This window comes from Balearica regulorum, chromosome 10, assembly GCF_011004875.1.
Source record: "Balearica regulorum gibbericeps isolate bBalReg1 chromosome 10, bBalReg1.pri, whole genome shotgun sequence".
Lineage (NCBI taxonomy): Eukaryota > Metazoa > Chordata > Aves > Gruiformes > Gruidae > Balearica > Balearica regulorum.
Genome location: NC_046193.1, coordinates 16204971 through 16228108, shown reverse-complemented (window position 1 = coordinate 16228108; position 23138 = coordinate 16204971). Strand labels below are relative to the sequence as shown.

General features: G+C 45.9%; 1 protein-coding gene across 1 annotated transcript in view; it reads right to left on the bottom strand.

Annotated features, from left to right (window-relative positions):
* SYNPR (synaptoporin) overlaps positions 1 to 19829 on the bottom strand; it is a 110877-nt gene extending 91048 nt beyond the window's left edge. Inside the window, exons 1-2 of the mRNA XM_075762337.1 lie at positions 19797 to 19829; positions 19646 to 19711 (exon numbers count right to left, since the gene is read on the bottom strand). Of these exons, the coding sequence (XP_075618452.1) occupies positions 19646 to 19711; positions 19797 to 19814 (84 nt within the window). The 5' untranslated portion in view covers positions 19815 to 19829. The remainder of the gene's footprint in view (positions 1 to 19645; positions 19712 to 19796) is intronic.
* Between the last annotated feature and the right edge of the window lie 3309 nt (positions 19830 to 23138).

Genomic DNA, 23138 nt, shown 5'->3' with positions numbered 1-23138 from the left:
GCGTGATTAGCAGAGGAGCGGCTTAGCAAGAGAGCGTGGGCTGGGAGAGCGAAGCCCCACAAGTGAAGGATGCCCATGCTCTACGTGCCCCTTTCTATCAAGCATTTCTTCAACCCACCAGCCCCCACGCTAAAGAAAGAAGTAAGGTGAAGTCATCAATAATAATCTGCAAAAGGGACAAAACCTCTATCGCACACAAGATTACTCCTGCAGGAGCGGGGCTTACAATGACTCTGAACCACAGTTTTCTGCAGGGGTCAAATCCTTGGTTCCCTCACCGCCAAAAAAATAAAATATTAAAAAAAAAAAAGAGGTAAAATAAAAGCATCTGCTAAAGTGCCAAAGCACTAACGCCGATGGACTCTGGAGGGCATCTCAGAGGCTTGTGGCAGCAGCAGTAGATTTGGTCCCCCTGCAACAGGGACAACCGCTGCCAGAGCATTACCCCTACGCCTGGTGTTGGAGCAGCACTTCGAGTTTGGGGGAGAAAGTGCATGAGATGGTAATCCGGGCCCAGTGGAAAGAGCAGCTCTGTTCTGGCCATTACTCAGCTCTGAGGCTGCAGCCAAGCCACAGGACACAGGATGTAAAGTGCAGACGGGGCATTAAACTGCCCACCTCTGTGTTTCTTCCTTCAGCTCTGATCTGAGAATTTTGCAAGACATTTCAATCAGAAAATGCTAACCAGGCCAAACTTAGATCCCATCACTGTACCACAGCATATAACTCTGAATAGGAAAACTGATTCTGATGTTATTAGGCATGCAATAAACTAAAGGCACCACAAATAGGAAGTATATGCATCTAGCTATAGGAATGGCTTTGTTACACTTGAGGACTGTAACTATGAATTAGACCTGGAAACACTTCCATTTCCTAAGCTTTTTACTAAAGCACCATCATACAGATACAGGCACAGATATACAAGCTCACGCAATCTCTAAGATAAAGTGACTAAAGCTATGATAATATGTACGACCGGGTAAGAAACGTGATACCGTCACTCAGTTAACAACACGATACACGAGAATGTAACACAGAAAATGTATTCCTAAGGAGTGTGAAAATACCTTAACTCCTTGATGCTCTTCACAATCCATTATCAGCTACAGAAGGCATGCCATAATATCCAAATCCTGAGTGTCAAAGATTAAAGACATGATACCCAGCCATAATCAATTTTAATTACATTGTTTTATTTACAACCACCCTGTAAACAGGTCGGGAGCTAACTGGATCAATAAATGAATTCCATTGAGTGCAATGAGCTGCACATTCAGCAGGCTGAGTTATCCCTGCCTATGGCTACAGAAAAAGAGCTCGTTCTCAGCATTATCGGGACAAGATCACTTTTAAATTGGCTCAAGCTGCAGATCACAGCGTTGCCAGCCCACTGCTTCCCAAAGGCTCGCTGCAAAGGGCCAGGCTTTCAGAGTGGCTGCAGAGAGCTTACGTACCCACCACAGTGGCCTTCATTATATTCGGTATTTGAAGCATAAAACATTCAACAACAGGATATTTTAACTCCTAAAACCAGTCAATTATGTTTGCTGAATTAGACTGTGTGACTGAGTTGGTAAGCGCGACGAAGGAATAAGAGTGGAAACAAAAGCGCTGTTTGAAATAGGTCGCTCCTTTAGAAAATTTTGTAATTACACACTGCAAATGCATTTGCATGTTCAATGAGTAATACATGTTTCTTGCTATGAGAAACCCTGGAAAAGCTTAATCAAAGCCTAGCTTATCAGCAAAGGCTAATTGGCTTCCATAGCGCATCATCCGGCTGAATCTAGCATTAGTGCAAGCTTCGCCAACCATTAGTTGGCAGAAAATCCCAATTTATTTTGATAACAGAGGTCGTACCTCCGGGGGGTTTCCATGACCACATAATCAGGTGGTGCATCAGTGGCCCATCCCATGCCCTCCAGTCTGCATCACCCAGTTAATCAACTCGACAGCCAGGAAAGATGGGAACTGACCATGATGCAAAGAGTAATTTGGGAAGGAAGAAAGGTATAAGGGTGATACATAATGAGTTGAAATCTTTTTCTTTTAAGAAAGAGTGCAAAATAGAAACTAATTAATAAACTGCCATGAGTAATGCAACCCAAAAATGCAAAATAATGATGGACTGAAGTTTTCCCTACAGGGAGCTGTCATCTCAGTTTGTGAACTGTAAGGCTGATTTCCCCAATGTTATGCAAAGAAATGGCCCTTTTTTCCTTTCATTTAGACTTTATATTTTAGCTGCTGAGTCTTCTTTACGGAGGTGGGTTTGCAGGCAAGGAATAAACCGAACTCTTCTCTTCCTGGGCATGCTCTGCCTGTGCAAAAATGTGGTAATATTCTGGGGAAGCACATCTTAGTACTTCCAGACTTGGATTTCCACCAGGATGACACATGACAACAAAAGACAAAAATCTAAAGAAAGTCAGACTTTATGGGGGTGTGGGGGTTAAACACATTTTATATAAAGATTAATTTATTCATTTAACACTCCATTTGAGATCATCTTACATCTGTGTCACAGCTCGAAATTGTTATAATCGACCTAGTAAAAAGTATCACAAGATATCATTTGCTTGGTGCAAGTCAACAGCAAGGAGATAGAACCAGAATCTATTGCCATACTAAACCTAGTAAGGAGGATGTATTTCTGTCATTTCAATTCAGTGACTAATTCAAGGGTGAAGAATCAAGACCCACCAGCATCACCTGTAAGCATCACATTAGGACCCAACTCATCCCCTCCACATGGCATTACCTGGTGTTGAGTAGGTCCACCAGCTCATCCAGAGCCAGCCAAGGCATCTCTGGATGACGTGTGGTGCATGTCCTGCTAACGTTTGTCATTCAAATCACCCAGCTACAAACCTCCACCTACAACAGTTAAACACAAGCAAAACAATTGAATTTTGTGCTTCAGAAGACCAACTACGAGTCCCCTCACCACATGTAAATCCAAGTGTCAGACCTGGGTGATTAGGACCGCGTGTTTCCTAGGTGATAAGCCTTTCATTTTTCTGGAAGACATTTGAAATAGAGCATAGGAAGATTAATTCTCCCCAGAGAAGGGAGAGTTCACTGGCTAATTTCTCTCGCATTTAGATGTAATAATTAGGCGTATTGATTCTTCTGCTTTGTTCCTTACCATTATAATGAAATAATTAAGACAACTTCAAGGAAATATTTGAAAGCTCATTTCACATTGTCTCTTCAAACATGGGCCACCTAACACTTATGTGTACACTCAAAGGGAAAAGCAAAGGCAGCCTCTCGCCTTATTTATCTCCGTAATTCATCAGGCACCAACTTCAGGCAGCAAACTGCTGCCTCAGGCTCCACTCCATTTGCTGCCTATCATGACTTTGAACAGCAACACAAATGAGATCCATCTGGTGCAACCAGGGCACACATTGCTCTGCTAAGATCTCACAGCAACTTGTTATCAAGGGGGACTGGAGAGAGTTATGAAGAAAAAAAACCCAACCCAACAAACCAGTATTTGTAAAATTCGTAATTCCCCTTGCAGAGCCTCACAGTAGCATTCTTACAAAATATTATGCAAATGTTATTTCTAGTGCGAATTTTTAAGTTTAAGATTCTTGGTAGATAATGCTGAAGCATCTACACTGAAGAGCACTCATGATCTCCATCCTCTCATTCAGTAGCACAACCGGGTTTTTTCAAATACAAGTATGAAATTATACATGGAAGGCTCAATCTTTGCACTGCATCCACAGGGGGAAAACGTATCCCTGAGACAAGTGGGTTTGGGGGTCCCTGATGGTCCTCAGGGACGTGCAGCTTGGCTGAATGGATCAGGGCCTGAACTGTATGCATTGTGCACATCTGCGTGCGTACTCAGGGAGAGCCAAAACTGGAACAATTATTAGAAGGATGAATGAAGATATTAAACATGTAAAAAGTTCTGAGAAGAGCCACTTAAATTGAAAAGGATTTTCTCATGTCTAATTCAACATTACTAATTCAACAGTTGATAAGAGTTCTCTGATCTCCCCGGCATGTCTCAGATTTAAATAACTTTTGGCAATTTTGTATTAAATAGCCTTTAAAATATTAATCCTGTAAAAACACAGGGAAATCATATGCATTTTAACACATGCTTGCTTCAAAAATACCACTAAGCCCAGCTGATACAAAAATCATAGTTTCCTTATGCTGAGGGGTAAAGGGGATGACTGCAAAGACAGACCTCACTCCCCAAAAGCATGCAGATACGCTGTCCTGGAATATGACACCAGATGTGTCAGATGTGGATGGGCATTTAGGTCCAAAGCACGCACCAAACTTTGCAGAAGTGAGGCATTTACTACAGACTGAGATCGCTGGAGCCTCTTGACTCCAGAAGCAAAGTCGCAGCCTTCTCTGCCTTTTCCCTTCGTTCAACGTTCACTCGGAGCCTCATGGCTGATGTAGCTCTGGCACAGCATTAGCTGTGAACATTTAACAGGTGTCTCCGGCATCTAGTGGTCACTCTGACAGCACAGAACTGATGTTTATGATTGAACACTTCAAACAGAGATCTTAGATATGGCTACCTCTCAGGAGGAGGAAACATCTGAAGAATGTGTTTCTCTAATATTTATATTCCCTTGGAATTGAAGGGTGTTTTCTGTATGACTCACATCCATGTTTTTCACTTGTGATATTTTTAAACTCTGAGATCCAGCACTGATTGGAGTGCAAAAAGTGTGATTTTTCTCCCATCCTACACCGAAGGGCCTTTCAGCCAGGTACAGGAGACAGTAGGAACTGGGAATGGGTCATCTCCATGTTTAATATGGGGACAGAAAGCCTAAAATACATAGCTTTGGGGTTTATGAACATCAGTCATACGTGAAATCTAAAACCTGAAAGGTTTAATTAAAAGAAGTGCTTAGACCCATTTCCTATGAGAACATCATATATATTTGAAAACAAACAGAAAAACCCACCCAGAGTAAGGGCTCTTTTCTCTCCCCTCCAGCCGAGAGTATCTTCACAGTCTAGATCAGAGCTAAATAAAGGCAATTAATTAATTAATTCAAGGAAATATTCTCATGACAGGTGATCCAATGCAGATTGTTTACATTAATCTCCTCTTGCTGCACATCCCTTCTCAAATCCAGCGTGCTCATATGAGAGCATCACGGAGAACCCTGTGCCTGTCATAGCTACGTGGTGGGGGCTGCACCCAGAGCGTCGAGGTCTGAAAGCACAAGTATTACTACCAGCCTCAAAGGGCCAAAAGATGCAGAAAAGAAATACAACAAACCACCGTTAAAGAGTTTCAATGCTTTCAAACTGCTCCCCGCGGTTCAGCTTGGGGAGGGCTGAAGGGTTCCTTGCTAGAGCAAGCCTTGCCATGAAATCCTGTTGGCTGGGCTAAAATGTCTTTAGCATCAGGTGAATGTAAATGCTGCCTTTCTTTAAATACAGTTTAGTTGCTTTATAGCATCATTCAAGAGACATAAATACAAGCCTCAAGCTCAGACAGACGCAACTAGCTGTTCAAAGGAAAATCACGGGCAACATTTTGCTCTGGGCTGAAGGATTTTGCTAATGGTTTTGCAAAGCATTTTATTTCTGCAGAAGCCAGAAAGAAGAGGAGAGTTGAGGCAGAAGAACCATGCAAGCAGTCAGAACAGCGATAAAACCTGGAAACTTGTGAAAAGGTAAGAGAGGGCTTTCTGCCCAGCCGGGGAGGAAGGAGGCTGCGGATGCAGAGTCCCACAATGGATGTAGGAGCGCACCAGGCTCCTCCGTACTGCCAGTGCGAATAAACACGAATGCACTACTGAAACATCTGAAGTAACAACTTCTTTTAAAAGAAGAAATAACCTGCAAAGGTCTGAAAATCTGGCTAGTGATTCAGATCAAGAGGGGTAACTATCACACAAACACATTCAGCTCATACAAAAATTTCTCCAGCTCTCCAAGTGACAGTGAATACACTTTTCTTTGCAGTACCCAGAACTGTACAAGATAAAATACATTTCCATTCAGATAAGTTATCTCTTCCCCTCCCCACTAGCAGCTTTTAAAAGATGCATCTTGAACTTACAGCACTGGAGGGTTTTTTCTTCTCAGATTTTTAATTCAGTGGCATCATAAAGACCTTTAGCAATTGACTGTGTGAAGAGCACTTCATCTTCGGATTGCCCTGCTTTGAGCCAGTTTGTACATTATGGTTACTTCATTACTTACATTGCATTACACAGGGGCAAACGAAGCAGCCGTGCTCCTCTCCGCAGCAGACGTGCCCTGGGGCTGACACGAGCCAGATGTTTCCCAGGGCCCCACATCAGGCCCAGAGGCCGGGCTGCCCGGCTGCTCTACCCCAACTGCCCCTCCGCAGGGCTGAGCCAAACACCACACTTGTTACCCTCAGATTATCTTGAAACTGCGATAAATCAGAGAATACCGCAGGGGAGACAGCCACATCATCAGGCTACACTATTCAAGGTGTTGCAGTTAGCAAAAACCAAAAAGACACCTGCAAACAAATAAAAAAAAAAAAGACTTGTGGGAGACATCCAAACTCTGTTCAACGATGGCAAGGAACACCAGAGGGACCAGAATATGTTTCTTCCTGCCTCTTGCCGGCTATTTGTCCTCCTGCAAGTCAGTGGGACACAAGCCAGACTCCTCAAACCCCGACACAACACTCCCCATGCATGGTTTTGGTGACAGTTTTGTCAGGGGTTAAGAGTCACAAAGTTCAGGTTTAGCAACCGTGACCAACCAACACGCAAAGCTTTCGCCCCGTTACTCGGTTACCATCTAACGAAACGGCATCTTGACCAGAAAATCCCACGGGTTTTCTTCACGCATGTTCAAAGCGGAGCGCTCCCACAGCTCGTCGCCTAATTCCTGACCGCCGCTTCTGCGAGACGTGTCTTTTCCCTGGGCCCTTCCTTCCCATCCGTACATGCTACGTGTTGGCTTTAAACATCGCAAACAATACAGGTGATAAAAACCAGAACAGACTGCAAGAAGCTCATTTTCCTCTTAGAAGGCACCTGTGCTTTCTTGGTAACGCGGCAAGCTGATGAAATGCCAAGAGGCCAGTCTATAGGGAATAGATGAGCACTATACGTGGCACTTTGAATCCGCTTTCGCTGTGTACCACCATATGGAACAGAATCTCAGCGGCATCAAACGTTTACCTAAACTCCATTAATGTCTTCTCCAAGCCAATATTTATAGCATACACACCAGTAGCTGCTGTCAGAGTGTGTATAAATGTTAAACTGAACTGTTAAAGAAACATAATGACAGATGTAGAGATGCTGAAGAGTGCAATCTATTCTAATTTATGATAATTTATTGCCATCATCTGGAGCCCTATTCAGAAGAGAAAGCTGAATGCATCCCAAAGCACATCACGGGGTGGAGTGTAAAAATCCCCAGAAAAAAAAAATCTCTTTCAAACCAAGCAAGAGTACTCTTGTCCTAACACCCAGGACATGCTTAGCAATCTCTCTGTGCAGAAGTAATACAGATGTGGGGTACTCGAGCCCTGCCTCCCGGCAGCCCAGTCACACGCAGGTTTTATTGCAAGTCGGGAATAGCTGGGAACTGTTTGTCCCATCAGAGATGTTTGATCATTGCTGAGTCACTACTTTTTAGGGACTAAGCTGCGCAAAAAACCATTTATTAGCTCTGCCAGAGCCTCTTCAGCTGCATTAACAACCAATGCTGCACCCATAGGTGGCCAGTGCTAACGAGCACATATGCAAAAAGATGGAAAATTATTTTTAAAGATGAGTTAACTATGCTATGGTGAGCTATATGGCAGAAAAACTGTTCAGCAACGCAAGCTGTGCTGGATTGGATCTGCCATGAGACCCAAGCCCCATCTCAGTCTCCTGTTGCTGTCATTTTGCTGTGAAAACACGATGGAGGGGATGAAAAAAAGGAAAGGGAAAAAAAAAAAAAAAAAAGGAGTGAGAGCTCTTGGTCCCCACAGTGGGGAGTGCCGCCAGGCCACAGAGGACCACAGGCAAGGAGCTCATTTTCACAGCATCGTCCCTCCCCGGGAAGCACCATAACGCGCTCGGCGGCGGCAGGAGGCTCTGCCGCGTGGCACGCCCAGTGTCCCCTGCATATGTCGGCCCGCCGTGAAGCCAGCTCCCGCTGCCTGCCAGGGCCTCGCAATCTGGCCAGGCACAGATTTTGTGCTGGAACGGACGCCCTCTCCGCAGAGCCGCCTGCCACGAGTGACAGGCTGCAACGGCAGAGCGGGAGCATGCACAGCCCACGGAGCCAACGCAGCAAAACAAGGAGGCTCACGAGCACGGCTCGCTGATTCTCCGCAAAGTGGACTGTGCTGTCTCTGCACTGCTCTGAAAAACTCCACTTTGACCAAAGAAAGGGCTAGGCGCAAAATATAAACGTAGACTACAACACCGATATGCACATGCTGTCTTAAAAGTCAGATGAACATTTTCCACCAAGACATTTTCTGCATTTTAAACTTGCTCATCTTTTTCCTAAAAAGTTGTCATCTTCCCTCCAAAAACCAGTGAGTCTTCTTTGCAAATCCCAGCGCTAAGGGCTTGCAATATGTACCCTGGGAACACTACTGCTGTGCCTCCAAGGAGTTTGGGTTGGCCCCTCGCGCTGCCCCTGCTCTGTAAATCAGGCTCCCCAGCCAGACTACACCCCACAACGCTTGATGTGACTGTCAGCGACTCCTCCAGGAGAAGCAGGCCTGGGGCAGCGCAAGGGGATGCTCCAGGCTGTGGAGAGGAAGAGGAGATGACTGTTTCTTTACAGAAATATTTTTAGCCAAAATATTGTAGTTTCTAGGAAAAATGTTTCTTTGTTCACAATTGCCATCAGAATGCCAAAGTTTCCAATGGAAATTTTGATTTAAAATTATTCTTGTCCCAAGGAAATTAAATTCCTTTTCCAAATCTGTTCTACCAATGACTCTTTGATGCCATGATGACAGCCGCTTCCCTGGCATTTAGGTACAGCCCAAACTGCAAAGGACAAATACTCCATATGCTCCTCAGTCACCTGCCCCAGGCTATAAAACACGAGGGAGCTCGCTCTAATACTTTGCCTTGCCATAAAAATACTGCACGCTCCCAGTTCGCTTAGCACCTCCTGTCATCATCGAAGCCCAGCCACCAACAGCACAGGGCAAACCTGTAACCACATTTTTATTTGAAGACTTTTCCACACATTTAGAAATCGGCTGCGGTGGGACTGCTTGGCTACATGCCGCTCGGTACCCACGTTTTGCACGGCTGCGTAGAAAGCCAGCAGCCTGCCAAAGGCTCTTAAACCAGGCACTTGGCTGGGACTTATCAATAGATGTGCCCAAAGCCATACAGCGTTGCTTCTGCTCTCAGAGGGATCAAACTTTATTAATTATCCCACTTGAAACTGATTCTGTTTTGCAATAAAAATCTCAGCTCCTGGCCTCAACCCTCTCAATGAGTAATTCCATCAAGAAAACTCTTCCTGCAGCACCATTCACAGAAGGAGATTAAAAACGGGGAGAGAGTATGTTCAGAAAGAAGCTCTACTGAGCCATACTCATGAATAATCCCCCTGTCCACATGCCTTTGGTCACCAATTGGAAAAGTCAGTTTGTGATGCACTCAGTACTTGGCAGCATGTGGCTTCTGCACTTTTATCCACACTCAAACGCATCCTTGCGTCTGCGTGCAAGATTAGAACAAAACGCTGCTGCGACACAACAGCAGACACCATGTATATCAGCTTGCTGAGATCAAAGGCACACAGCAGCAAAGAATTTAATTAAAATGTTAAAATTAAACAGGAAGGCATCCATTGTTTAATTTTTTGGCTGGCATGTTCTTTCAAACCGGGACTTAATTCCACTCCAGCATGCTGACTGCCCTTGGAGATAGCAATCCGGAGAGCTCTGCCGGATTTACTGGCTGCTGGATTTGGCGGTGGGGAAATCCCACACTTGCTTTAGTTTTGCAAGGAGAGGTTTTCAAGCACAGTTTCTGAAAAAGCACTTGGAGAAAACGCTCAACTCCAAAGGATAATTATTGCAATATACATATTCTGCAGTAATAAGGCAATTTCCAGTATCAAACCTAACCTCATTGGGCTGGGCACCATAAACGCCCACGGGCATCATTCCCCTCGCAGTCCCAAGAGGGAGCTGTCACCTTGCCATGTTCAACTGCTCCCAGCCACCACTCCCTCCTTACCAAGGTTGTTTTAAATGGGGTAAAAACCCAACACAAAACAGCGCTTTTTTTCATGTGCAACATCACCTCTGCGTGAGGAGTAGCAGGGGGAAGCAACTATATGGTTTTAAACTCGCGCACAGATGGGGGACTAGCCTTGTTTTGTTTTGCTTCGAGCATACCTCCAGCACACAGCCAGGAAGAAGATTATTCTGAAAACAGTTCAAGTTTGCTTGTTAAATAACTGTAAGATATTTCCTGGCATCATGGGGTGTTTTGACTTGGATACTGAAGGCAGCCATAGACCATAATACAGCCCACATCAGGGAGGCTGTACCAACAAGCTGGTTGTCTCCTTGGTTTTTGGGAACCTGGCAAGGAAGATTTTGCTACTTCTATAGTATTATTTGGGGTGCCATAGAGGCTTTTCACCTAATAATTAGGAAGATCGATAAATGCAGTGTCAAACATGGAGCCCCAGTACAAGCACCCAAAGGATTTCAGCTGAGGCTGATCACTTCAAGCCAAAGATACTTTGAATTTGCATCACCTGAGAAATAACACAGGAGGGCAGAACATTAATGTCAGGAAAAGTGAAGACTGAAGACAGACACAATAAACTTTTTTTTGAAATTCAAAGAGCTACTGAAGAGCTGTTATTATAAATTACTTCCTGATGTATCAATGACCTTGCTGATGTTAGGTAGCATTTCTTTCCGAGATCTTCTGGGCAGAATTTCACCCTCAATACTTCAGGTTCTTGAGCACTTCTAGTGAATTTTCAGTCAGGCTGTTTGCAGCAAGCTCTGGTATTTCTCATGCAATAAAGATCAAGTTGACAGGTCAGGAGTTTTGCAAGACAGTCAAATCAGATTTATTTCTGGCAGCAGGTCTGGGACGGTACACCTCTCATCTGAAAATGTGTAACACTTTATTGAAGTCTTCCTGCCCTTCTCCTGCTTCCTTAACACAGAGGAACAGGACACTGCCTCCCCGCTGCACATCTCAGCGCCTAGGATGCTTGTAGGGGTCTTCTGAGCAAAGAGACATCCCCAGTCCCCCAGCAAAAGCCCCCTGTGTAGAGTGTCATGATCTCTGACCACTGAAAACACCCACGCGAACTTCTGCCTTGCGATGGCACTGCCAAACTGGGGCTGGGACATCTGCACCAGCACTGACCTGGGAAGAGGAGCCCACAGAGCTCCCCCTGACTTTGGTGCCGAGCTCCAGGCTGCAGCACTACCTGCTCCCCATAGCATCAGCTCCCGCAGGCTCTGCCTCTAACACAGCCTCCTCCCCAGATGCCAAGGCACTTTGGAAAAGGCACAGACAGAACAGCCTGTGCAGAGGAACACATTTATCTGTCCGTTAGAACATCACAAAGAAAGGAAAGGTAAAACAATAAAGGGCAATGAGCACATTACTTCAGCCCTTCCCGGCCATTTTTCTTGGATCGCGCTCATACCCCACTGCTCTAAGGGCCAAAGGTGGCATTAGGCTTGTAAGACCTTTCCGCTTTCCTCTCCACGCTGAGGACCACAACACTGCTTCATGCCACAGATGGCTGCTCATCTGGAAAAGCCCCTCTCTTGAGGGGGCTCGTCAGTCTAACCCTCTGCTGATCCTTCTCCCCAGCAGCATTGTGAAACACTCAACCGCGGCAGTAACCGAGCTGTCCGATGCAAGACTCCCTGCCTGGACCTCGCTCCCTCTCACCACAGCCAACCTCTGAGCCTGACCGACAGGAGTTCTCACCTCACCGTGCATTTCAGTTTAGGTTTGAGCAGTTTGCAAACGCATGCAAAAATCTTCTGGACTGTGCGCTCATGGATGTGCCCACATCCATAGGCTGCTAATGAGGTAACACCTAATATTATTTTATATAAAAGGTTCATAGAGAACACTTCCTTACTTGACTGAATGCCATTACCAAATCCTTTCAATGCCATAATTTGTATTTACAATTATAATCACTGAAATCCCCATCATTTTATGTGATTTAAGCATTTCCCTAATAATGGGGAGCAGTATTAGCTCTTCTAACCGAGTGAAGTATTCTGAATGGGAGAACACTGCTTCCAAAGACAAACCCAAGAAGTCTCTACAATGGCCAGAGGATAAAACCGTGCAAATTAAACAAAGAAAAGCTTACAGTTTGTCTATATTCAGTATTCTTTTGCTTTTGCCAAAAAGCAAGCAAGCTGTCACCTTAGCAACTATGTCACACTTTGCAGTACATATGCCACTTTGGACAAACACCTTAAAAGCAGCACCTCCACGCTGCACGTTCCTTTCCGTAATGTTCTTTGCAGCACTTTGCAGATCCCCCCTGAGAGTAAGAGCCATTAAGACCCCTTTGGCCAGTTGCCGGGCTGGCCAGCCAGCCAAGCGCTGTTTTCCACATGGCGCCCCAGGACCATAACACTACTGAACCGCTTTTATTCGGTGCCAAAGGAGAAAGCTGCGCTCGCAGAGGTGTGGCGCGAGCACTTTGCCATCCATCGCCAGCCCTGTGCAGAGCCCAGCGTTACCTGCTTTCTGCCTCTCCCCTTCTCCTGCCTCAGGAGGAGGTCCTCTCTCCCAGAGCAGAGCGGAGACTTCAGCCAGCGACCAGGAGGTCTCCTGCCCGTTGGGATCACATGTAGTGCCATGAATCCAGGTTAACTCAGGGACCAGAGGATCCAACTGATGAAAGGGTGTTATCGCAAGCACCTCCAAGCCTATCCTCTCCCGACCGCGACATTTGAATCCAGAGATGTCAATATGCAGGGCTTTTACCCGGGGCTCCAATTATGCAGATGCTGATTTACAGGAGTGATGACAAACATCTCCCTCACAAAAATTGGCAAGGAGACTTTCACTGCGTATGTCTAATGGCAGAATGCTCTATCTCCATGCATCTTCTTGCTAGTTTGAAAGTCAGATCATTTTTGTTCTTCCTTTCATAGAAACCTGGTTTGCATATATAATAAAGTTTAGCATTAATGAGTCTCTCTCCTCATCTTCTATTCCTAACGCTTTGAACAGCCACATTCAGACAACACCAGCAGATGCTGCCATCAAGAAGGTGGCTTACCATGAGGAGGTTTTACCAGTTTCACCCAGGGATCTCCATGGAAGCAGGACATAACTCCAAACCCCCTGCCTCCTCGAGCACTGTATCTCGACCACACGTGCTAATCCTGCATCACTCGTTTATACCACCAGGTCCCGCTCTGGGCTGCTTGAAAATCATCAGGATTTGAATGAATTGTTAGGTGACATTTTAAAATCAATTCCTCCATGACCACAACGTGAACCTAACTGGAAAATGGTAGGCACTTTTCAGATGAAAGATGTCATTTATTTGCAATGTGGTCAGGCATTGCTGACCTTTTCTCCTTCCCTCCTTGCCTGTGCCAGCATTTGTACCATTTTAACAGCAACTTTTTGATGGGACAAGATTAGCACAGTTCTCAGTTTCCCACAAGAGATGCATGTTTATCTGTGTGCACGTGACCAGTGCGGGGAACAGCCAGCTCTCTGCAGTCTGCCTAAAACCATAGGATCACAAGACAGATTTTTCTGCTCTTTCACTCGTGTTCTGGGTTTTCAGTCTTTAGGGCTTCCATCCTTCTTCTGCTACCCTGATCTAAAAACAAATGGTTTATCAAAGCCAAAGGTTTCAGTATCACAAGACTCCCAGAAGCTGAGGCTTTAAGACCACACGGCATCATTACTGCTTCTGCTGCCTTTATCCCAGTCCCACTGACAGAGCGACATATGGCTTTCACATCTGTCTTCACCGAGACTACAAAAACTTTTCAGATCTTTCCTATCGCACACAACAGAGCCTGATGTCTAACAGCAAAATCCACCTCCCGATTCTTCGTAATAAAAGTAACTTCTCCAACACAGTTCCCTGCCTGCAGATTACCGATGCCCCGACAGGTGTTCGGAAGTCGCACGCCCAATGACAAGGACCGATAAAGCGGGTTCGCAGGGCTCAGGTCTCTTGGACGTTCACATCTCGTCATTTCACTGTGGCAATTTTTGTCTGTACAGAGCTGCAGTGTATTTTGCATGCATTATGCTAAGCTGCCTATAAAAAAATCATCCAATTAATGGCAGCTTACAGAGAAGGGTTAGTTACACGGTAATTACCTTTCTAATATTAAAATACCATAGAAATGGATTTACATTTTTTGATTAAGTGGCACATGTTTTATTGGCCTGACACTACACATACAAGGTCTTTGAGGTAGCAGCTGGGACCAGGTTTTCAAGAACAGCTGGGTACCTACATCCCAAGGTAGACATCAAAAAAATTGACAATACATTTTTTACATGTGTTTGTGTAGCTTGCACATCAAGATGGATGGACCCAGCACTGAATGCAGCATCTGATCCTCACATTGTATAAGCAACATAAGCAGGCAGAAAGAAATATTCTTTTTATTAAGGCTTTTCTTTCAATATGAGGGTAGAGAAGATCAAACGCTTAAGTCTTCCAGCCCTGCACCCATGAGGAGCGTTAAGCTTCAGCAAGGTTACCCCGCTCCACCCCCTGAAGTCTCTGCCCATGCCAGAGTAGACAGCAAAAACCAAACAAGCCCAAGCAAACGTGATGAAGAGTCTCGAGCAACTATAAAATATCTCAGGCTCATAATATACTATACAGAGCAAACTACTACTCACACACATCTCATACAAGCATTACCTTCTTAATTTTTTTTTCATTTATTTTCAGCATCTCAAGATATCTAGGTTTTTCTAGGACACACTTGAAAGCATGCAGCTACTTATGTCCATTCATATGCATGCAAATACAATCCAACAAAAGCACTCCACGGCCAGATGAGCAATCAGCATTAGGACAAAAGACAAGAGTTATTATCAGTCTTTCAAGATTCAGATTCCCTTTGTCTTCCAAACACACATCTGTTTGCAAGGCAAGGGGTGCTAACCCTTTCAGAAGCTATACAATCAAAGCAAGCTTGACTCTTGCCAGGCTGGCGACAGCCTGGCCTTTTTCCTGGCTCACCAGTCAAACGATCACATCGTGAAGGCAAGGAAGCAAAGCAAGGTTAGCTTGGTCCACGTACACACAGATTTTTGAAACTGCCTTGCAATTCCTTTGTCCAGTTTCCACCAGAGATGAATGGGGATTTGTTGTCCAAAAGCCCTGAGCTGTTTTGGAAATCTTTGGCACATCCCATGAGGATGCTCACGAACAGTGATGATCTGCAGTCATGCAAGGCCTGGAATGTATTTTTTCTGCACAAAGGCAAGAATTCAAACTCCTCCTCAGATACGCTTGGGTTCACTGAACATCCTAACGTCCACTTCAAGTTGTCCTACTAAGAAAAGCCCCAAGATTTGTGCTGCTACATAAATGACTCATATCTGCGCTGATACAAGTAGCACTGGCTTAGGCAGAGGTCTTTGTGCCTAAAATACCCCCCTCTGTTCACACCAGCCCAGACAGGGCTGCAAGCTGGTGGAGCAGGGAGCTTGTTGCACGGTATTCTAAACCAACAACCTGCAGATAATCACCAAGGCAATCACAATCCCTCCCATGTTGTAAAACGATGGAGTTGCTGCATCTCTGCTACTTATCAAGGATTACAGGGAAAGGTGTTACGGACAGCACTGCAGCTCCTGTTATTTTACACGGAAACTGGACAAATGCCAGGTTGTTTTGGGTCTGCAGGGGGAAAGTTGTTTGTGGCAAATTACTGTGAGGAAGCAGAAGTAGTTACAAACCTCAGCCTAGCGATACAAAGTTTTCATTTTTACAAAAATATTTTCGCACCTGATCATACATAAAGCAGTTCACACACAGATCACACTGCCACGCACAGAGCCCTGCTTTTCACTTGATTTGCTTTTGTAGGGCTCCAGAGAGGCGACAACTGCAAAACAAACAGACACAACTGACAAACTTGCTCGTCTTGCTCACTTTTTGCAGACCCCAGTAAAAGTGGTCTAGAGATCCACAGGACTGAAATTAATCCAAGGAGACAAATGAATGTATTTCTTCTCTTTCACGTTTCCTTATTCATTATTGTCAGATGAGCAGACAGGAGAGTCATTTCTCAAGTGAAGTTGTAAGAGTGTTTGTGACATTGCAACAACTGGTTGTAGTGCCACAGTAGATTAACATGAGAAATAAGCTTCAGAAGGACACTCTCCTCTCATGCAAAGATCTGTGGAGTAACAGCCAGGGGAATAAAGAGGAACAAGAACAAACAGAGCTTTTAAACAGTTTTTCCCTGCCCCCAGCACATGCCATGAAACAAGAGTTGACTCAAAGCTGGAAACACCCAGGGCCTAACCTATAGAGCTGTGTGCAGTTTTCCAAGCCCAGAGCATGCAAAGCACAAATCTAAGTACACAATCTATTACACCAAGGTAGAGTTCAAAAAATGCCGCTTTTGCTTAATTGCTACAAGTCACTTTACTTTCTCTTTACTTTTCCTGGACCTGAGCCAATGTTGTCTCTTAATGGCTTCTAAATGCAATTTCTTGGCTGAAAATAAGATTAGAAAGTACATGGGAAATACAAATGAAAACATATTACAGTGCTGTGAATATTCAGAAGAATCAGTCTTATTTCAGCATCTTCTCTCTGGGTGTTAGGTGATAATCAAAGCAGAAGACTGAAGAAGGTGAGATAAAGTCCCTGCTCCTCAAGACAGAGGTCTATGTCCGAGGCAGACTACAGGTAAGCTGGAATTTGCACACCTATAGATTGCTTCTGCAACAGTTATAGTTTCACACCTGAGAAACCTACAACCACCTCAGTTGTCTCCAGACTTGCAAATGTTTGCACTCATTAATACACAAATTTCAGCAGCACCGCTGTACAAGAGGTTTATTAATAGAGACGCACCTACCCAAACTGCCCAAGAGACAACAGTGCAAATTCCAGGCTGGACTGCCTGGCCCAGCTGAGGACCTACACCATCTCCACCCCACCAGCCCTTCTGAGGAACCCCCCACCTCTGCCATCTGTGCTGCAACACCACAAAGCCTCCCCCCAAGCACGAGAGCCACCCAACACCCCGAATCAGTGCGTCACCAGCTGGGCTATGAACTTTATTTCTTTGCAGATGCAATCTAGGACTCAAGTGGGAGGTGTTAAGAGATGCCAGGAGTAGCATATGGGCCATAGTACACAAACAACAGGGCAGAAATGCCAGTTTTCCCCATCTTAGATTGCAGAAAGGGCTTTCCCCACCTCTGTGCTCTACCTGCTTGCTTTTCACACTAGAAAGTCAAAACTTGGCTTTCTGGGAAATAAGCATTAAAAAAAGCATAAGTTTTCCAAAAGCAGAAGTTAACACCTCCCTTTTAGATGACAAATAAGCCAAAAGAAGGCAACATTAAAATTAGTTGCACTTGCTTTCCCAAATCCTGAAACTCTGTAAAACTGGGCGTTATGATTCAGCTGCCACGTCACTCACACGACAGCGGTCACACCCTCTGACAGGTGATTACTGTAAAGCTCAAAAAATACTCATCAGCGTTAACAAGAGCAGGTTTAATAAATTCCACTGTCACCAGCACTTTCTGCATAAAAAGCCCCACTCACACATCATTTAACACCCAAAATGAAACAGCTGTAAATCCAGCAATTAGCAGAGTAATTTGACTGTTCTGATCAAGTCCACCGAGGGCTGTGAGGCTGCCGGGCAATGTGGAAGCGGCCGCAGAATCAGCTGGAGCATTTGGTCTTTTTTTTTAAAGTTTAAAATGATAATTAGGCTGAAAAAAGAAGTCTGAGGGAGAGATGGACGCTTAGTTGAGATCGGAGATGGCAGAGAGAGGTGGATAGCAGTTGGTAGACCTGGGGAGAGGAGAAGGAAGATGGGAGCAGCAAGGTGAAGTGAATAGAGCTGGAATTTGGGTAATCCAAAAGGCCTTTAAAGTATATATAAAAAAACCCGACAAACAAACCACCTCACCAAAAAGGTCCTCCACACTCTGACATACCATACACTAAAATGTGCTTAATTCTACTGACACATACATGTCAAAAGGGGAAAAAGTAACTTGTCACACCACCTTAAGTGTTAACATGCTCTGCATCCTTCTCCCACATTCCCTTACTGCCAAGGACCGATAGACCTCAGCCGTGTCGGAAGAGCTCTGTTTACATACAGCCGCATGTGCATTTATATATATATATATACACACACAACCAGGCAGATAGAGCAGCCAGAAGATTTCTACGTGTGGATTTCAACCATGACAAAGGCAGCTTTTATATTCAGCTGTTGAAAGAAGTTACAGACCTCAGAAACTGCCAAGAGAAAAGAGTTCCCACTTGCTGTCCCGAGGACACCAATGCACCAGGGGGAACAGTTTCCTCGAAGGGCACAGCCTGCACCCCCAGCCCAGAGCCCTTCCCACCGGAGCTTGCTTCCCAACCACCACCAGACATAGCTTCACCGAGCAGACAGTCGAAAGACCACACTCGCAGCAGCTATTTGCCATAGAAGTAGCTTTGCTCCCCATTCTTCTGCTCCACAGTGAGAGATGCAGAGCGCCTGAAGCACCCCCAGACCAGTGTCTGGGGCTCAGCCCCTGGATGCCCTGAATTCTCCTCGAGCCACGAGCAGCAGTGCCGGGTGGGTTTGCAGGAGCTCTGGGCGAGGAACGCAAGGGACCTTGTCCATCCTCCACGTGGAGGTCACCCTGCTGCAGGGCCACCTCGTCCCAAGCCTGTGGCATCACCGCATCCCCGTCACCCGGCTCCATGGGACCTGGTGCTTCAAGGTGCCCAGGGGGAAAGAGGAGCTGCTGACCATGGGCAGGGACCGGGTCTGGGGCGAGCAGCTGCCCCCAGCACACCAAAACACCCCCTCGCAAACACCCCGTGGCTGGGCTGTGCGCAGCAGGTGTGAACATGTGGATAAAAGCACCCGCACATGAACGCGCCCCCCAAAATATGCGGCTTACATAATTCCCCAGCCAGTCGGCGTTAGGGGAATGTGATTAATCCTCCATGACATGTTCTGAACTTTCCGTTCAGAGAGGCTCTCTCCTCCCGCAGACCTACTGGCGATGAATGTCATTTGACCTGCAGACTTCACTACGAATGAGCATCAGAGCAACAAACAGTGACATTGCTCCGCAAACCAATTATCTGCCTCCTTCCCCGCTCGGCCCAGAGACAAGTTTGCTAAATGCATAATGAGGATTTTCTCCCCCCTCCCGTTTTTTCTTTTTGTTTTTTAATTTATTTTTAAAAAATCGTTTGCATCCAGCAGAAGGATGAGGGGGGGCACTCACAAACCCAGCCCGTCCCATCGCTGCAGGATGAGACCCGCCCCCCCCCCCAGCCCCTGTCCCCAGCCCCCGTCCCAGCCCGGCTCCCACCTGTTCCGCGGTGCGCAGCGCCGTGCGCGCACTTTAGAGTCAGCACCCCCAGCCCACCCGCGACCGAACGCCCCCCCCCCCCCCCCAGCACTCACCCACTCGAGCACCCTGAGGAAGGCCAGCGGCTCCTTCACCACGCGGAAAGTGCCCGCGGAGGCGAGCTGCGAGCAGAGAGAAGCAGTCAGCACCGCGCCCGCTCCGCGCTCTCTCCCCCCCCTCCCTCCCCCCCCGCGGGGCTCCGCGTACCTGGTCCACCGCCTCCATGGCGCCGCAGCCCCGCGGAGCCGAGCGGAGCGGAGCGGAGCCGCCCGCCAGCCGGGGATGCGCGGCGCTGCCCCCACGCACGCCGGGCGGAGCAGCCGGGCGGGGCCCCGCACCCCCCCGCACCGCCCCGCGGAGCCGCCCCGCGCCCGGGCACCGCTCCGGCCTCCGCCCGCTGCCTCAGCGCCGCTGCGCCCGTCGCTCCGCCGCTTTTTCAATTTGTATTCGCTTTTTAAAAATGAGTTTTATTTCGGGGAAAAGGAAGACGTCGGGGAAAGAATTTAAAAAAAAAAAAATAATCAACAACAGAGGAAAACAAACTGCCTCCCCCACCGCCTGCAAAAAACCTGTTAATATTTTAACGGGCGGCACCACGTTGCACCGTGTCCTCCTTTCCCCTCTCGCCCTCCCGGGGCGAACTTGCCTGCCGCCCCCGGCCCCCAGCTCTGCCAGCCTGCTCTCTAAGCGCTCGCTCCCTCCTGCTTTTGTGGCATTTCCTTGACAGCAGAATAGCACTTTCTGTCTTGCGATGCTGCCTTTCTGGCTGCGTTTCCCAATTATAATTATAATATATCCTGGATGGCACAGCCTGGCAGGAGCAGCAGTTCCCTATGTCTGTCCACACTTGTGTTGCTCTTGCTCACTGACAGCATTTCCAGTTCCTTGTGGCATTAAAACATCACCACAAGGGTTTAGTGATGGAGCCAGGTTCTGCTCAAGCAAAAGCTCAGGAAAGTGCTGAGGGCACAAACCCATCACCTCATTTAACAGCACATGCCCAGCAACTAGATTTGGGCCCTGATTCTGCAAACATTTGCATATTCACTTAACTACTGTGCTGACGACCAGTTGTGCCAGCAGAAAGACACCAGTGCTCAAATAGGATTTGGACCCTAAGTAGGTCAGAGACTGCAATATCTGCCTAAAACATACCTGAGGCTTTACATCCTGTAAGGAATCAGCCTTCTGCAAAAGTTTAATAAGTCAATTAGTTTTCCTCAGCCTAAAGCTCTATTTAAAAAAAATATCCAAATGTATTCTTGGAGTAAACAAGTATATAGGGGGAATGAATTTTTGAAGGTTTCATTGGAATTTGAGACAGAGGATTTTGTGTCAGTCATGGATCTGCAACAAACCCAGCTGAAGTCTGTGGTAGCAATGGAACAGTGTCCAGTTCTATTTATTTTAAAATAATCTTTTTTTTTTTACCCTATAAAAAACCAGCTTTGAGGTCAGAATTACAATTACATTTTTTTTTTTCAAGAAAAAAACCAAAAGAGTTGTATTTTGTACCTTCCTTTCTGCCCTAGGAGAAAAAAAAAAAACAGGAAAGAAAAATGGGGAACTTTTCCTTACAAAATGTTATTGAGTAAGCTTTTTTATTTATTTAAACAACCTCCAGGAAATACAAAACACTTGTCAGCAATTCTAGTAACTGCCTGCTGGTGGCCAAGTGCCATCCAAGAGTCCCTTCACAGGTACATAGGGACAGAGCATCCCTGTGTCTCCAAACAGCACAAGCAGGTAGTGAAACAAAATTTGCCCTCTTTCAGCCACAGCTTCCCCCACTGGTGCCGAGATGCAGGGCCAGGTCACTGCGAGGCACTTGCCTTTAGCTCTTACACTTGAAATTAGTTCAGTCCTCAAGAAGAGCAGGGTAACCATGCTCCCTCCTGCAGAGATTGCCAGCTCTAATGTCTGGTATCAACCACAGTTAGTTTGCACCAGCACAAGTAACCACCAAAATTCTTGGCTGTGAGAAGTTTCATTGCTTGCAGTTCACCTTGATTTTCATGTGCTTTTTCCTTTAATAGGTTTCTTTTATGGAGAAACTTAGAGCTGTGGATATATTGAAGCAGTTCAGAAGCCTCCTGAAAGATTTAAAAGGTGTAACGTTTAGTGATGAGCAGTAGACGAGGGAGATGTGGAGAAATTTTTCCTTAATTGTATTGGTAGTATATTCTAGAAAAAACATACGCCCAATCACCATTGACTGCCATGGAGAATTGGCAGCCTAATTCACTCACCCTGTTACTAATTACCTCCCATTAGAATCCTGAGCTTTGTAGTAGCACTTCAGTTTTCAAAAATTGTCAAAGGCAGAAAAACAAAAGCAAATATTCTTAAGACCCTCATGACTGGCAGGTTGGGCCCTCTTGAAGACTGGGATGGTTTCTCCACTGCTCCCTAGCTCAGCACACTTGGGCTTGCAGTGGCTACAGGAGCTCCCTCATGCTGCATTTTCCATTCCCCCTCTGCCATCCCAGCTGTGTTTCGGCTTGGTGCTCTTCCATGCTCAGCCATCCCCACCTCAGCTCCCCCTCTGGCTGGAAATTCTTACAGAACCATGGCAGCAACTTGATTTTATGGTCAGGCTCGGTGCCTCTTCTAGCCATTTTTAAGCCTTCCAGATGGCTGTTAGCATTTGTACTTCAATATGGCAGAGTGTCCCTCTGGCTTTCAGACCTGCTCTCTTTACACATGGTCCCAGTTAGCTCAGAAGTAAGAGCATCTCCTTCCCAGTTCTTGAGCCTCCTGGTACAAACCTTGCTCTGAAATGACACTAGAGTGCCACACTTTTTTGATACTACATAATAAAATGCACTCTGAAACATATATTCAAACTAGCAGACATGTGTCTGCAGTTACTGGAGATGCAGCAAGAACCTATAAACCAAGAAACTAAGTTATATTCTCTGTCCTCACACCTGGATGATTGTGCTTCATATGCATTAATTAAAAAGTGCCATAGAGGTGAAGTTACAAATCTCAACAAATGAAAAATAGTCTGGAGAGGCCAGAAGTGTTTCACAGGGACAGGACCTCATACCATGAGCGTGCTCCCTAAAGAGCAGCAACCTCCCACCCTTTCCTTGGAGAGGGTCCAACATTGCCATAGGGGAAGCGGCAATGCCAGTCCTGCATCACCCACCACTGGGGGCCAAAGTCCCCCACAGGACACTATCACTTTAGTGCTCTTCCCTCCTCACTTCAGAAAAATAAATTTAATTGGCACAAATCCTGATCTGGCAAGTTTAACAGCTGAAGTCCTCGTTTCAGGATTAGCATGTTGTCCAGCTACAAGCAGTGATTTCTTTCCTGTTTCCAGGAAGCTTGTATCCTGATTTTTCTTTTGGGTACAGAGAGTGGGAAGCTTCCCTGATTAATGCAAGTGTAAGAACTACATCTGTTAGATGTTATATATCAGTAGGAAAAGTAACAAGAAATGCCTATCTCTCACTCTTAGCTTGGAAAAGTTTTCTCCTAGGGCTTTACCAAAAGATAAGTGTTACACTTCTGACTTGCTTGAACCTGTATTCTGGCAAA